Source organism: Etheostoma spectabile, chromosome 3, assembly GCF_008692095.1.
Source record: "Etheostoma spectabile isolate EspeVRDwgs_2016 chromosome 3, UIUC_Espe_1.0, whole genome shotgun sequence".
Lineage (NCBI taxonomy): Eukaryota > Metazoa > Chordata > Actinopteri > Perciformes > Percidae > Etheostoma > Etheostoma spectabile.
In genome coordinates this window covers 33424687-33442625 of record NC_045735.1, presented here as the reverse complement: position 1 = coordinate 33442625, position 17939 = coordinate 33424687, and the positions used below count along the sequence as shown (strand labels likewise).

At 41.8% G+C, this 17939-nt stretch overlaps 1 protein-coding gene across 3 annotated transcripts in view; it reads left to right on the top strand.

Annotated features, from left to right (window-relative positions):
• nlk2 (nemo-like kinase, type 2) overlaps positions 1 to 17602 on the top strand; it is an 83012-nt gene extending 65410 nt beyond the window's left edge. For 2 of the 3 annotated variants that reach the window (XM_032506772.1, XM_032506762.1), the window contains exons 10-12: positions 5424 to 5622; positions 14883 to 14976; positions 15570 to 17602. In XM_032506772.1, coding sequence (XP_032362663.1) covers positions 5424 to 5622; positions 14883 to 14976; positions 15570 to 15624 — 348 coding nt within the window. In that variant the 3' untranslated portion in view covers positions 15625 to 17602. The remainder of the gene's footprint in view (positions 1 to 5423; positions 5623 to 14882; positions 14977 to 15569) is intronic. The other variant, XM_032506781.1, reaches the window with a different exon arrangement.
• The last annotated feature ends 337 nt before the right edge of the window (positions 17603 to 17939 follow it).

Sequence of the window (17939 nt, the reverse complement as noted above, 5' to 3'; positions counted from 1 at the left end):
TTTTGGAAAGCCATGGCACCGTCGCGAAGCAACTTAATGCCCGCTTTGTTTACACTCGGGACCAGCTGATTGCGCTGAAGCCGAACAAGGCGCCGTCTTGGGCGCCCCGGCCCACAGACATCCCCACGGAAATCTGGAGGAGGACACATCGAGGATGCAGAGGTGGAATGAAACGGCGAGGGAAGAGAGAGGGGTCCAGGCAACGAAGGCTTAGGAGAAGGAGTTTTAAGCCGTGTCTCCCCTCTCTCATCATGGGCAATGTGAGGTCACTGGCTAGTAAGATGGACGAGCTAACAGCGTTAGTCCGGAGTCAGCGGGAGTACAGGGAGTGTAGTCTAATGTGCTTCACGGAGACTTGGCTACACTCGGACATTCCCGACCACAACGTCTCCATCAACGGCTTTCAGACTGTTCGGGCCGACAGGGACTGCACCGAGAGCGGTAAGCGTAAAGGCGGGGGGCTTGCCGTTCTAGTTAACAACAGATGGTGTAATCCCGGTCACATTACGGTTAAACAGCGTATCTGTAGCCCGGACATTGAACTGCTCGCTGTGGGACTCCGGCCATATTATCTGCCACGTGAAATCTCACATGCCATCGCCGTTGCTGTTTACATTCCGCCCTCTGCCAACACGACGTCGGCGTGTAACGTCACCCACACCGCCATTGCCCAACTCCAGACTCAACACCCGAGTGCCCTCATTGTGATCTCGGGTGACTTCAACCATGTCACCATGACCTCCACACTAACTAACTTCACCCAGTACGTGAGCTGCCATACCAGAGAGGAGAGGACCCTGGACCTGCTGTATGCTAATGTCAGGGACGCATACAGCTCTTCCCCCCTCCCCCCACTGGGCAGATCCGACCACAACCTGGTTCACATCAAACCCTGCTATGTGCCTCTGGTGAAAAGGCAACCTCTGACCTCAAGGACAGTGAGGAGATGGTCGGAGGAGGCCTATGAGACACTTCAGGGATGTTTTGAGGTGACAGACTGGGATGCACTCTGTGAGCCACATGGAGAGGACATAGATGGGCTGACTGAGTGTATCTCAGATTACATAAACTTCTGTGTGGACTGCACTGTCCCAGCAAGGACTGTTCAGTGTTACCCAAACAACAAACCGTGGGTAACAAAGGACATCAAGAACATCCTGAATGCTAAGAGGAGGGCTTTCAGAGCTGGGAATAGGGAGGAGGTGAGGGCCATTCAGGGGGACCTGAAGGTGAAGATCAGGGAGGCTAAGGAGAAGTACAGGAGGAAGCTGGAGCGTAAACTCCAGCAGAACAACATGAGGGAGGTCTGGAGCGGAATGAGGACCATCACTGGCTTCAGACCAGCTGGCAGCAGAGGAGTTGAAGGCAGCTTGGACAGGGCCAACGAACTCAATCTGTTCTTTAACAGATTTGATGCTCCTGCTCCTGCCCATCCCCCCATTAACACAACTGCTGTCTCACCTCCAACCCCACTACTTCCCCCTCCCCCCCTCACTGTCCCTTGTCCTCCTTCCAGGAGAGCCCTACCTCCCCCTCCTCTAGCCCTCCGGTTAACACCTCTCTCCAGCCTGACTCCCCCTCCCCCTACCCCTCCTGTGACCTCTGTGTGCCTCACTGCTGACCAGGTGAGAAGACAGCTGACCAGACTCCACTCTAATAAGGCTGCAGGCCCTGATGGTATCCATCCTGGGGTGCTCAAAGCCTGTGCCTCTCAGCTATGTGGAGTCTTTCACCATGTCTTCAACCTGAGCCTTAGTCTCCAAAGGGTCCCCATGCTGTGGAAGACATCTTGCCTCGTTCCTGTGCCAAAGACGCCACGTCCCAGTGACGCCAAGGACTACAGACCCGTGGCACTGACCTCCCACATTATGAAGACCCTGGAGAGACTGGTTCTGGAACAGCTGCGGCCCATGGTGAGACCTCTCCTGGACCCCCTCCAGTTCGCCTACCAGCCCCGGTTGGGAGTTGAGGACGCCATCATCTTCCTGCTCAACCGCATCTACGCCCACCTGGACAGGCCGGCAAGCACGGTGAGGGTCATGTTTTTTGACTTCTCCAGTGCTTTCAACACCATCCGGCCGGCCCTGCTGGGTGAGAAGCTGACAGCGATGAAGGTGGATCCCCCCCTCGTGTCCTGGATTGTTGACTACCTGACTGGCAGACCACAGTATGTGCGCCTGCAACACTGTGTATCAGACAGAGTGGTCAGCAACACCGGGGCCCCGCAGGGGACTGTCCTCTCTCCCTTCCTCTTCACCATCTACACCACAGACTTCAACTACCACACAGAGTCCTGCCATCTTCAGAAGTTTTCTGATGACTCTGCTGTGGTTGGATGTATCAGCGAGGGGGACGAGGCTGAGTACAGAGCTGTGGTGGGGGACTTTGTCACATGGAGTAAGCAGAACCATCTACAGCTCAATGTGACAAAGACCAAGGAGCTGGTGGTGGATCTAAGGAGAGCCAAGGCAGCAGTGAGCCCTGTTTCCATCCAGGGGGTCAGTGTGGACATCGTGGAGGACTACAAATACCTGGGAGTGCACTTGGACAATAAACTGGACTGGGCCAAGAACACTCAAGCCCTCTACAGGAAGGGCCAAAGCCGTCTCTATTTCTGAGGAGGCTGAGGTCCTTCAACATCTGCAGGACAATGCTGAAGATGTTTTATGAGTCTGTGGTGGCCAGTGCTATCCTCTTTGCTGTTGCATGCTGGGGCAGCAGGCTGAGGGTAGCGGACGCCAACAGACTCAACAAACTGATTCGCAAGGCCAGTGACGTCGTGGGGGTGGATCTGGACTCTCTGTCGGGGGTGTCAGATAGGAGGATGCTGTCCAAACTACATGCCATCTTGGACAATGTCTCGCACCCACTCCATGGCTTGTTGCTCAATCACAGGAGCACTTTCAGTGACAGACTCATTCTCCCAAAATGCACTACAGAGCGCCACAGGAAGTCATTCCTGCCTGTGGCCATCAAACTTTTTAACTCCTCCCTCTAAGTGTCTGACACACACACACACACACACACACACACACACACACACACACACACACACACACACACACACACACACACACACACTTAGAGAGGTTGAAACTGGACAATATTATCTGTATTATCTGTTTTGTGCAATAACACTGGCCTGACATGTGTGCAATCTCAAATACCACAATTATTATTATTATTATTATTATTTAACTTTTCACCATTCCAAATCCTTAATTATGTGAATTATGTAAATAATGTATAATAACATTCCTTTATGTAAATACCGTACGTATCCAATTCCTTATATTTCTTTATTTCTTGTATTTCTACACTATTTATAATATTGTGCAACTACAACACAGAGTGTCCCTTCGGGGATCAATAAAGTATTTCTGATTCTGATTCTGATTCTGAAAATTACCCAAAGAGCGCAGCGACGACTCATCCAAGAGGTCACAAAAGACCCCACAACAACGTCCAAAGAACTGCAGGCCTCACTTGCCTCAGTTAAGGTCAGCGTTCATGCCTCCACCATCAGGAAAAGACTGGGCAAAAATGGCCTGCATGGCAGAGTTCCAAGGAGAAAACCACTGCTGAGCAAAAAGAACATCAAAGCTCGTCTCAATTTCTCCACAACACATCTTGATGATCCCCAAGACTTTTGGGACAACATTCTGTGGACCGATGAGACAAAAGTGGAACTCTTTGGAAGGTGTGTGTCCAAGTATATCTGGCGTAGAATGAACACTGCATTTCATAAAAAGAACATTATACCAACAGTAAAATATGGTGGTGGTAGTGTGATGGTCTGGGGCTGTTTTGCTGCTTCAGGTCCTGGAAGACTTGCCGTGATAAAAGGAACTATGAATTCTGCTGTCTACCAAGAGATCCTGAAGGAGAATGTCCGACCATCTGTTTGTGTACTCAAGCTGAAACGAACTTGGGTTCTGCAGCAGGACAATGATCCTAAACACACCAACAAGTCCACCACCGAATTGCTGAAGAAAAACAAAATGAAGACTTTGGAGTGGCCTAGCCAAAGTCCTGACCTGAATCCTATTGAGATGTTGTGGTATGACCTTAAAAAGGCCGTTTATGCTCGAAAACCCTCCAATGTAACTGAATTAGGACAATTCTGCAAAGATGAGTGGGCCAAAATTCCTCCAGGACGCTGTGAAAGCCTCATTGCACGTTATCGCAAATGCTTGGTTGCAGTTGTTGCTGCTAAGGGTGGCCCAACCAGTTATTAGGTTTAGGGGGCAATCACTTTTTCACACAGGGCCATGATGGTTTGGATTTTTTTCCACCTTTAATAATAAACACCTTCATTTACAAATTGCATTTTGTGTTTACTTGTGTTGTCCTTGACTATTGTTTAAATTGGTTTGATGTTCCGAAACACTTAAGTGTGACAAACATGCAAAGGAACAGGAAATGAGGAAGGGGGCAAACACTTTTTCACACCACTGTAAAGTAAAATTATATTTTAAGTTCAGCATCATGCTTTCCCCACTTATTCTACTGTGGCAATACATGTGCAATGTGTTGGTGATCTGAACACACATACTTGTTATCATCTGTTTTCTCAGATGAGCTGAACTGTAACCAAGGCATGGTAACCAAAGCAATAATTATACATATCACCTTGTGCCTAAAATTAATTCAGCTATGTGTAAAACCAGCGCTTAATGGTAGTATACGGCATGAGAAAAACCTAAGTCAGTGAGCAGTGGATTTGAAACATTTTCTTACAGTAATTGACTTGTGTTTTAATATTTGCAGTGCTGTGCAATTTTTTACTTGGCTGCCTGGAGAACACCCCCTCTTATTTTCCACCACTTTATGCGTTATGTTGATCTAATTATAAAACAACTAACCTTATACATAAGCTCTAACATAATCTGATCTAATTAATATTTTTGTCACGATTTGACATAATTTGATTGGTGGGAAGAAACCATCACAGCGTTGCGATGAGAGCTGCCAAATACATGTGCCCAGTTCATTCATTCAGAACTAATGACACCATTTTATTATATTTGCCATAAACTTAACAATTACCATTTTAAACCCATATTATATGCATATTGGTGACTAAAATGAAACTTTTATCCCATTTACATATTAAGTTTTAAGATAACATCTGAAATTGTTTATGCTTTGCCTTATTTTGTTATAGTTTTAACAAGTTGTACCAATTCAATATTGTATGGGAATGTTGGGGAGAGGGTGTTCTTAATAATATAGGTTCTTGCTTTTGTATAAAGTGAAAGACAAGTTTTAGCCCCCTCCTCACCTCAATATTTTCATTCTGTCATTAAGGAGCTGAACAAAGTTTCTATTTGATTTCTTTTATGTATTCTGAGGCTTAGATGAATGTAAAATGTAGTTAATAATCTTGTTAATCACACACAACTTGTGGTTTTGGTCTCTAGTCAAAGAGGATTTCAGCAAAGGATGCCCTGGCTCACCCTTACCTGGACGAGGGTCGACTGCGCTACCATACATGCATGTGCAAATGCTGCTACACCACATCCTCTGGCCGTGTTTACACCAGTGACTTTGAGCCTGTCACTAATCCCAAGTTTGATGATGGCTTTGAGAAGAATCTGAGCTCTGTGAGACAGGTTAAAGGTAAGTTATCTGCTGAGCTGAGTTACTGGTAGCCTTTATGTTTGCTGTTTTAAGACATTTAATTTTAACATTGACAAAAGGATCTAAAAAAGAGCAGTTTTTGACTCTTATGATCCTTTAAGTAATAACAAAATGCAGGCTTCTTACTATTCAGTCTATTTTATTCACATTCACTAAACAACACAATCTGCCAGACATGGCCTGTAAAATATTCTACCACCACTCTTTGTGAGTGAAATGCAGAGAAAACAGAACAAAACCGAGTACTAGCACTAGCAGCTATTAGCACATTCAGAATGTTTGTCTTCCATGGCAAAGCTGACTCATATAAATCTTAAAAGGAGATCAAAATGACACGTAAAGGAGCACATCCAAGGTGTTGGAGCTATGTCATCTACTGTATAGATCTTTACTCATAACACCCATGCCTTTATCTATTGGTGCAATCTGGTAGTAGCACTAGTGAGAATTCCAGCTTGTGGCTACTGAACATGTAATTAAAGGTGTGAAGTTTTTTTGTAAATAATCCCAAATTATGATATTCAGGGTAATCCACTTCAATTGCAGCTTTTGTGCCTGTTTTCAGGGGCCGATGTGATGCATTTGGTCCCAAATGTGCTGTATTTATCAAGCAGACTTGGCAGGCTGGAGTCACAGTCTGCATGTTGTTTGGGCTAGTGTTTGCAGTGTGTCTTTGCGTCTTTCTTGTAAATGCCTATGCATTTAGTAAGGGAGAATCATACAATAAATAAGAAGAGGTTTACACATTCCACTTGATATTCTAAGATTCAATTCAATTTTATTTATAGTATCAGTTAAATTTTTATATAGCGCTTTTCTAGTCTTAACAACTACTCAAAGAGCTTTTACATAGTACAGGAACCATTGACACACATTCATACACTTTGGCCGAGGCTGCCGTACAAGGTGCCACTTGCTCATCAGATAAACACTCACACACATTTACACTCCAATGGCGCAGCATCGGGGGCAACTCGGGGTTCATTGTCTTGCCCAAGGACACTTCGACATGGGACTGCAGGGCCAGGGATTGAACCTCCGAATGGCAGGCAACCGCTCTACCACTGGGCCACAGCCGCCCTTCCTAAAAGTTCATAAAAAGAGTTATCTCAAGACATTTTACAGATAGAGTAGGTCTAGACCACACTCTACAATTTAGGACCCAACAGTTCTAGTAGTTTCCTCCAGAGCAAGCAACAGTGCGACAGTGGCAAGGGAAAACTCCCTTTTAGGAAGAAACCTTGGACAGACCCAAGCTCTTGGAAGGCAGTCTCTGACGGGCCGGTTGGGGTTGAAATGAATAGTGGCAATAATAGTCACAGTAAAAGATAATGGAACAGTGACTAAAACTAGTAGTTTGTAGTAGTTCATGGTATAGCAGGGCACTGCATGGCATTACAAGGCGCAGCAGAGTGTAGCAGGATTTAACAGGGAATTGCAGGACGTGTAGCAGGACAACGGCGACAACTGCAACCATGATTTTGGAGCCTCCCTGATCCAAGGAAATATGCTGGGGGAAAAGGAACATAAGGACTCCGGGGAATGACTGCAGAGTTTAGTTAGTAACAGGCATTTCTGGGACATGGATACATGCAAATGGAAAGATAAAGGAGAGAAAAGAGGAACTCAGTGTGTCAAAGGAAGTCCCCCCGGCAGTCATATCAGCAGTCAGTATTTGTCAGGTCTTGTCGTTCTTTTTAGTGCTATTGCGTTTAAAGGTGAACTGTTACAAATTGAGGGCAAAAGGAATTTTATCTCTAATTGTTATAATTTTATCATTAAAGAAGCTCATGAAATCGTCACTTCTCAGAGCTATAGGAATAGATGGCTCAATAGAGCTGTCAGCCTGGCTACAGTGCTGAAAAGAAACCTTGGGTTGTTCTTATTTTCTTCTATTAATGATGAGTAATAGTCTGATTTGGAATTTCTGAGGGCCTTCATATACATTTTCATACTGTCTTGCCAATGTAAACAAGATTCTTCCAGTTTGGTGGAACACCATTTACTTTCAAGTTTTTGCAAGATTTGTTTTAATTTGCGAGTTTGTGAGTTATATCAAGGTGCTAGTTTCCTTTGTTTCATCATCTTCTTTTTGAGAGGAGCAACAGAGTCTAAAGTCTGAGGTTGCCTAGTAACGGGAACGCTGGCAAGATTGACGCCGCTCCGTCTGGCTTGTTTATTTTCAGTAATTTTACTTTTTCTCACAAAAACGTTGATAATTTTAGTTGATGTTCATACTTAGTTCAAGTTCAATAGTAATAGTTATATACAGCGACGCATTTCATCATCTCTCCACCGTATTTTGTTTTTATACGGGGTTGGAGTCTGACATGACTGGAGGATGCCATGGTGACCAGAGGATGCAAGTTAAGTTTACCTAAGCCCCCAGCCCAGGCCTGTAGGACTACTTACCCACAATAACTTCATGCATAGGCTACATCTGCTGGAGGATGAGGAAATACTTAATAAGTGAACTTTACCGGCTACGGGGGAGCTGTGCACCTTCTGCAAAGATTCTGTGTCAACGCGACTTTCTCCGACTCCCATAGTATGCCCAAAAAATCTACATGGCTCGCAAGGATGGCAAAATATTCCCCCATCTCTGGACTGACCATACTGTGCTTGTCTGTCTGCCCAGATTGGATATGCACGGTCAGTCAAACCGAATGAAAGCTGGATTGGTCAACGTGAGATCTTCGGTGACTTCGCTGTGGACCATGGGCTGGGCTTTCTGTGTCTCGCGGAGGTGTGTCAGCGGAGCGATGATTTTTTCCAACTGAACCAAGCAGTCCTCCATGTATGGATTTGTTTACATCTGTGAACCCCACTCACCCAGGAGGAGAGGGGGTCTCGCACTGCTTTATTGTGAGAACTGGAAGTTTTAAACCTCGGCCCGCTCACTGAGATCCTCTCAGCAGCCCAATGTTGTTGCACTATTTATATGTATTTTAAACTGATGTTTTTATCTTGCTTTTATGATCTTACCTGTAGCACTTTGAGGTTTGTCTTAAATGTAAGGTGCATTACAAATAAAATGTATTATTATTATTATATTATTATTATTATTATGATTTTGATTCCATGGTGCGGAGCCATGCCTCAAACTCACTAAGCCTCGCCTCCCGAGCAGCGAATATACTACATTTATTTCATATACTGTCGTCACTAAAGGAGGCAGAGGAATAGCTAAACATTTGACACACAGAGTTAGAGAGAGCAGGAGTAGAACAGGAATTAACCATTGCTAATGGCTAAGCGGGAGTAGCTAACAGCGTTTTACCAACTGAGATCAGCGAGAGACTCGCTGTAAGATAATGAAACTATAAGTGCTTGAGTATAACTAGTGTTTAAATACACTCAGACACTTAGCCACCAGATTTAAACAATAAAGCAGAGATCAGTAAGTTTTTGCTGGAGCAGAAAAATAGTGTCTGTGAGATTGGAGCGGAAAATGAGACAACACGCTTATTCTAAACGTCAGCACAGCAAAATTCTCTTCAGTCATAGGATGAATGTGGAGGAAACAACGCGGCCCATGCCTGGGATTACCTAGGTTATAGGATGTTCCACTTCCGGGATTATCCAGGTTCTGCCAGATATCCCTCTTTTTAGGCTGGATGTCCCACACACTTCCGCTTTCTTTGTGTTGGCGTTCTAAACTCTGGTGGATTGAGGACTATGGTTAACTACTCCTCATATCTCTGCTGAGTAAATCGAGACAGCTAGCCAAACTGTCCAGTCTGAGTTTTCTGTTGCACAGTTTTCTCTGTTATTGTGTCCAGTGCTTAGAACCAACCAAGACGATTGTGATTGTTTAAAGAAATGCCAATAAACCAGAGCACGTTTTTACCTCATCCTGGAATACTATGTAGACTAGACAGACCCTCCACTACAGTATGTGGAGGAAGGTAATATCATCTTTTATCAAAGTGGCGAGTTTGGAGCTTGGAAACAAAAAGTAACTGCATTCTGGGAGCATAGTGTTCTAGTGGGGCAATAGGGTACTATGAGCTCACTAAGCTATGATGGTGCCTGATCATAAAGAGCTTTGTAGGTCAGGAGAAGGATTTCAAATTCAAAACCTGCATTTTAAAGGAAGCCAATGCAGAGAAGCTAATACGGGACAAAGTATGATCTTTTTTTAGTTCTTGTCCGTACATATCTGCAGCATTCTGGATTAGTGGGAGAGTCTTAAGGGACTTGTTTGAGCAGCATTAATATTATATGAATGTCTAATCTGTCTTTTGATGCCTTTTGGAGATTTTTCCATCTTTTCTCTGCTTCTTTATGCACATTAACACAAATTTTTACCTGTGGTGCCCAAACTTTCGAGCCCCACTGTAACCTGTTAATAAAGACATTTTGATCTTATCTAGTAAAAAAGTGTGCTTCTTTAGGTTGCCTAGTTGGGATGTGGTCCAAAAGACAGGTAGCTGAAGAAATCTTTACCTGTGTAGTGACATACGTATACTTATACTGAAAAGCAGTGGAATTATGTCAGGTCCTACAGGTTTTTGGTGTGAGTAGGTCTTTGATGTAGGGAGGGGCATTTCCATGGATGCATTGATAGAGCTGGCTAACGTTATTCCTCCTGAATATTATTAAATAAGGGATAATGTAGAGTGAGACAACCCTGACAGGGTGATGCAGTAGCCCACTGCAAAGCGGAGGGGACTTGAATCAGGTTGCATTTTATCCCCTCTTACGGGCTGTGGTAATAGCAGTATATTTTACCTGCAAAATGACTCAGGATGGGATGAGGGTGCCCTGCTATTGCTAGATTGGCAGACAAATTCCTTTAACCAGCTTGCTGTTTCAATCGCTGTGGTTTTACACATTAACTGAGGCAAAGTAAGCTAGCGATCAAGGCTGTTCTCATGGCCGTTATAATTCACATTAAACTACATTTCCATTGTAACATAACAAAGATGGCTACTAGTTGAGCAGTGTCCAGCTTTCCACTTTTTTGGGGTGTCTCCCTTTGTTAGATAGTGACAGTGGATAGTAGAGAGTTGGGGGACGACACGCAGTAAAGGGCCACAGGTCGGATTTGAACCCTGGCCGCTACAGGACTCAGCCAACATGGGGCGAACACTCTTACTGGGTGAGCTAGAGGCCTAGTGGCTCCCTCTACACTCAACTTTTTGAGTACACCATCCAGGTATTCATAGTGCACTGCATTTTGCTATACTTTGTCAGTATAAACACACTATGCACTTAAAATAGCAAGTGTAAGTACAGAAGCAGACACAACATTTGTATCAGGAAGAACGAGGCAGAATAAATTAGTGAGAGATCATAAGGGCTCCAACAGAGAAGCCAATCAGCAGATCTTTGCTAGGGAACCAACAATAGAAAAAATAGGGAACAGGTAGTGGAAAAAAACAAAACATTTGTTGCGTATTGTTCCACTTTTTTGTGGAATAGTTTGGTGTGTAGCCTACTGCAAGAGAGCCAGTGAGAGACGGTGGATGATGCTCACAGAGCAGACTGCTGTTTGCTATTGGAGAAGAGGAATTAACAGTGGGGAAATTTCAATTTACACTCTGTTTTTGTTAGAATCACTATACACAGGCCTGAAATACACACACATGCTCAGTACCTTATGCACATTAATTGCCCCTATTTGTGCTGGACCAGCCTGAGTGGTTGGGGGGTACGGTGTCTTGCTCAAGACCAAGTGCCCAGCAGGTGAACTGGCATCTCTCCAGCGATCAATCCCCACTTTGTGCTTTGGTCCGTACGTGTACTGGAACTAGCACCCCTCCAGTTCCAAACCAAACACCCTACTGACTGAGCCAATGCCACCCCCAACATGATATGATATAATTATTTTTCTTAGAAAATGCCAATCTGTATTGTAATCCAGTTTGCATGAATTCCTGAAGTTTAAGAGGAAGTGTTTCCAGTATTTCAAGGTTCTTCAACAATAATAGAAGAAATTGTTGACTTTAGGCACCTCCAACAATGCTCATTAGATAACTAAAAAGAAAATCACAAGTAAAAGTTAAGATATAGGGCTAAAATATAACAATTAAAATATAAATTAAGTAATATAATTTTCTTTTTGATGCTGCTTTTTTAAGTAATTATTCATTTCCTACACTTTAACTTTTATTATTGTATTGCATACCTGTCTTATTCAATTTTATTTGTTTTTGGCTTTTTAGCTTTATATCCTCTATTATTTTTAACTACTCTTAAGTGTATTTATGCTATGTAAAGCACTTTGGATTGCCTTGTTGCTGAATTGTGCTGTATAAAAAAGCTGCCTTGGCTAGATAGTTTGAAAATGAATAAAACTGAAATTAAAAAAAGAATGTAGTAATGTATGTATGCACAATGAAAAGTAAAGTATACATGTACACACACACACACACACACTTATCTATATATATATATATATATATATATATATATATATATATATATATATATATATATATATAAATATATATATGGATGACAGTAAAGCCTTGTGGTTGATGGCAGGGCAATTGCCATACCATGATGATACTATAGTGGTGATGCAGATAGTCATACTCTCAATATAATAATGGTGCAACGGTAGAAGTTGCAGAGTATCCTGGAGTCCATTTTGAACCTTCCTGCCTAGCAGTCTTGCCATTGTGGGGAGTCCAGGTCAGATTCTCGCGGAGCTGACGTGAAACCCAAGGAACCTGAAGCTGCTGACTCTCTCCACTGTAGTCCTGTTGATGGAGATAGAGGCTGTGTCCTTCTCCTTGTTGATTCCTGTAGTCTCGATCAGCTGCTTTGTTTTACTGATGTTGAGATAGTGAGACGGATGCTCAGAAAGAGGTTGTTGTCATGTCATGTACTCATGTCATGTTAGGGCTCTGATGTATTTTAGGCCGTCTCATTCCCATCGTTGATCCGGCCAATTATGGTTGGGTCGTCAACTAACTTTATGATGGTGTTGGAGCTGTGAGTGGCCAGGCAGTCGTGCGTGAACAAGGATTACAGGAGGGAATAAGACTCAGACTAAGACAGACTTTTGTTCAACCCAAAATAATCAGCATACGAATGACATAGTTTTATCACTTAAATATTGTAATTGAGCTTATATTAAACAGGCCTAACACTCAAATCAATAAATAATAAGCGGGGCGCCACCCTGGACTCAGGGACCAGTAACTGATTTGTGAATATAGTCTAAAAGGTGGTGTCCTCTTCAAAATAAAGATATATATATATTAATTTATCTCATGTTTATATTAAGTGAACAGTGGACAATATATACACAAATAATCACAGACATCTGCTCTTTAAAGTATAATAGAATTTATTCAACTTGAGCAATATTGATTTACAACAGTTCTTCAATCAAAAGCATCTATTAACCTGCTATGACTATAACAAAAAAGATGACACAGTAACTACAATATTCAAGACAATTCAACAAAATAGTAACAAAATAGACAATCAACCATAAACCAAACATATGTATAAATAGTAATTAAAATAGACAACATCATAAACCCATCATACACGTCTCTCTTGAGCACCAAGCTTCTGAGGAGCCACCAGAAAGGTACTGAATGAAACCTGGGTCCCTGCAATACGACAAAGGTTATCATGTATCCCAGTCCAAAATTCCTGGACTTTATCCTGCCCATAAGAAATGATGTAATTGTCCGTCCTCTGTCTTACATTTCCAACAATTTGGTGTAACTTTTAGACCAATTCTAAACAATCTGGAAGGAGTCCAAGAAGCAGTTCATAATCTTGAACTGAATGAGACGCACCCTCACATTGCGTGACATAGTTTTCATATTCTTACAGATTCTGTCCCATTTCTCATCATCCATTTTATCCATTTACCATGTCTTTTTGAGGGCGGTCCTGGCTCCAACCCCAAGGTTCTGCATAAGCATAGAATAATCCCCAAAAGCCTCATGACCTTTCCATATTTCAACACCTCATCTAAACATTCTGGTGCCTTTGGGGCTGAAGAACTGGATATAAAAACAGATGACGAAGTTGCAAATATCTAAAAAAGATTTTGACCTAGGGATTCTAAAATGCTGTTCCACATCCTCAAAGTATTTCAGTTCTCACTTCACATGCTCTGTTCCCCGTACAATGCTACCAAAAAAAAGAAAATATGTCCAAGTAGGCTTCCAACCAGCGTGTCACATTAGAGCCAGTCCATTTCATGAGAGAGCCGAGAAAAAGAAAAAAAGATTATGCACTTTTTCTGTGAAGCCCTGGAAAAGTCTGGAAATAGCATCTTCTTCTTTGGCCGCTTATCTGGTATTGGGTTGCGGGGGGAGCAGCTCCAGCAGGGGACCCCAAACTTCCCTTTCCCTAGCCACATTAACCAGCTCCGATTGGGGGACCTTGAGGCGTTCACAGGCCAGGTTGGAGATAAAATCCCTCCAGCTAGTCCTGGGCTTCCCCGAGGCCTCCTCCCAGCTGGACGTGCCTGGAACACTTCCCTAGGGAGGCACCTCCTTTCGACGCGAAGGAGCAGTGGCTCTACTCTGAGCTCCTCACCGATGACAGTGCTTCTTACCTTATCTCTAAGGGAGATGCCAGCCACCCTCCTGAGGAAACCCATTTTGGCCGCTTGTACCCTGGATCTCATTCTTTTGGTCATGACCCAACCTTAGGGTAGGAACAAAAAACTGACCAGTAGATCGAAAGCTTTGCCTTCTGGCTCAGCTCTATTTTTTTCTTCGTTACAACGGTGCAATAAGTTGAATGTAAGACCACCCCTGTTACGCCGATTCTCCAACCAATCTCCAGCTCCATTGTCCCCTCACTCGCAAACAAGACCCCAAGGTATTTAAACTCCTTCACTTGGGGTAATAGCATTATGTTTTTGGGCGCCCTGATAGCTCAGTTGGTACATCAGGTATTAGAGTTACTTAGAGAATATTCACAGCAGAGGTGCAGACAAGTCAAATGATTTGGAATCAAGTCCTATGATTTAGACTACAGTCAAATGATTTGGACTACAGTTAAATGACTTGGACTAAGGTCAGATGACTTTTAAATTAGACTTAAAAGGCATTTCGAAAATGACATTCATTTTGGTAATGGTAGTCAAAAGAACAGTAATGAAGAAAGGCAACCAAGATTCTGGCTACGAATACATTTGAGAAATGTCTTTTAAAGAAAGTTAAAAACAGTATTGGACTTTATTGCTTTACTTATTGATTTCTTCAAATTAGTTAACTGGTCTTTTTCTGCTGGTCTGTGTTTTTCCTTCACAGAGATTATCCATCAGTTCATTTTGGAACAGCAAAAGGGGAGTCGAGTGCCACTCTGCATTAACCCTCAATCAGCTGCTTTTAAAAGCTTTATCAGGTATGAGGTTTTTTAATACACAGAAGTAGAACTTAAAACTAAAGATTATGTATGTGTTTAAGGTTAAATATACAACATGTTAATCAGACTTTGGGTTTCAGAATTGTAGGAGTATATTTTTTATAGTTGATGGAGCTAGGTTTGCAGTTTCCCTGTTTTGTGCTAGGCTAAGCTAACAAGCCACACACCATTTCCATTTACATAGCATTGATTGCAACTGTGTTGTCTGACTCTGGGTGAAATGACAAATGAGAGTTTGAGAACAAACTTTGCAACTTTGAAAACTCTTTTGAAATTGTCCTACTACTACTTTATAAAAGTCCCAACATGTAAAGCTGTAACTACAAGTAAGTGCATTACCTTATGTTGTCTTCCATGTAAGTAGTTTTAAAACTTTAAGCTCATTCAATTATGTACTTTCCAAGAAGTATATTAGGAGATTTATAAGCCTCTCTTCAATCATCTTTTTATCATGTGAGGAACAAAACATAACTAACCACATACATTCAACCAAGTAACAAATTATTTTTTCTAAAAATACACATGTTTAACTAATATTAACTTCACGCACTTGTTTGCCTTCTTTTGAACAGTTCCACAGTGGCTCAGCCCTCTGAAATGCCTCCATCTCCACTGGTGTGGGAATAGCTGCTTCCGTGTCATAATTTTTCCCAACTGACAAGCTGCTAAACTGGGAACAAGAACACATCTCAACGTCTTCTATCGTAGCATTTCGCTGGAGAGCAGGACTCACAGGTTTGCTGTGTGTATGCTGAAATATGAAACAAATGAAGAGAAATCCACTGATAATTGCTTTATTGGGGTGTTTTGCAAATTAATGGGACAAATGCTCTGGATACCAAATCAGAATGTTTTAAACAAACTCATCTGGTTACTTCCAGGCAGATACAATTTAATAGTTTGTACATTTGTTTTGCTAAATAGATTAATATAAATTTTAAAAAGATGTCTATTTTAACATATCTGTAATCACAAATGGATTAATTTCCCATGCAATCAAGCTATTCTGCATTATTATGCCCTGCTTCACCTCTGCACTGATAAATTAAATCAGACAATCGATTGGAATTGATCTGAAAGCTGAACGTTCCCCATATTTTTTGTGATGGACAAAATAAGCCTCACAAAGCTTCTTGAACCATTTTATATATTATCTGAGGCCGCTAGATGACACTATTGGTTTAAAGATAAAGGCTCAAGGTCTTTATGCAAGTTAGTGTTATTTCAATTTTGCAAATTTCAATTTGCCAAAGATCAGGAGCCTCATGTATAAATTATACAAACATTTCAATGTTGTGGGCAGATTTGCAAGGTGTGAGATTCATAAAATGCTATCCGTAAGCACATATTTTAAATTATACATATTCATGTGTCTGGATGGACAGACACATTTCAGAGATTCAGTGTGTTTGACACATACTAGTTTGTATGTCTTTTGATAAGGCAAAGGTGTTGCTACTTGCCTTACTTGAAGCGGCAGCCTGCCATCTTAGCCTCCACCTGGCTGAATCACACTGCCCCAAACTGTTCTCTATCCAGACACTTGTGTGTCTTTTTGTCATGACATTAAGTCACAAGAATTGTCAGCTACAGTTCGCCTCCACTTCTGATTTAGGAAAGGTTCAGAGACTATAAGATGGTCCAACACTTTGTTCGAATCACTTAGTTTAGTGTTAGTTGTTGAGTGTTAGCAAACACTCATCACATTAGCCATTAGAACTTTAGAAGGGGTAAAGAAGTCAAGGCTGTGTGTCACACTGTGGCACATACCCACTTGAAGGTCATTCTTTCTTCTTTATTTTCATAGTTTGTCATCTATTCATAGTAGTATGCTTCCATGTCACAGTCTGCAAAGCTTTTGTCATTTACTTATAAGGCCATAACATGGCACTTTTGTCTATTTATATTAAATATATTGGAGGGAAATTAATAGAATTTAACTAATTTGCAACCTTGGACGTAGCAACTATTCACGGTTGTTACCAAAGAAGGTGACAAATCAACAAGTGTTTTTTTAATCTTAAAATAAGGACATGCGTACAGGAATGTAATTATAGTTCAGACATATGTGAAGTTTTACATATATGTATAATACACACGTATTAGAACAAGTAAATGTATGCATGTATATGCTATTTTGATGATTGTATGCAGACATTTATATATTAGGCCCCTCAATATTTATTTATAAATATTGTTTGTAATATTAAGTTGAACCTGTCCCAATATTTAAATCTGTCAGTCAGTCATTGTGCAAAGGGTCAGGTATACCCCTAATAGGTTAGGTTTTTAGATAAATTGTTTTGTTGTTGAGATAATTCGGTCTTGAAGTTGAGGGTTTAAATGTACACTTGCAAGTTACAAGAAGAACATTTGATTATTTCTGTGAATAGGAAATAAGTTTAAAAGGAATCAGATTAAAAACTATTCTTATACGCCCTGCCAACAAGATGACACAAACAATCTGACTTCGGAAAGCTGTACTGTACTGACAAAGGGAAAAGGAGCATAACAGGAAATTACTACTCCACTACTACTTCTGCCCCCTAATTTGACCTACCATATTACTTGTACTGCTAATATTCAGTTCAATACTAGTGTATGGCTAAACAATCCTGTCAGCCTAGCGAAATCATTTTTATTTTTATGAATGAATAGTTAGCTGTCTTCTTGTGTGCCTCCTATCTTTGTTTGGTAGTAACTATTTAATCACTCAGCCAAACTGAACTAATTTTGCCCCAAAGAGTAGGAAGAATAAAAATTCAGGATCAATGGAATTCCTCTATGTACATACCACTAAATGGAGTTGAATGAAAACCTGTTGGCCTTTCCATAGCTAGAGTTAAAGGAAAGATCTTTTTTTCTGTAGAGTGGGCCACCCTTCCTGGTATTTATAAGAACCTTTTACTCAACAGTTTGATTGTGGAGCGTAATGTTGGCCA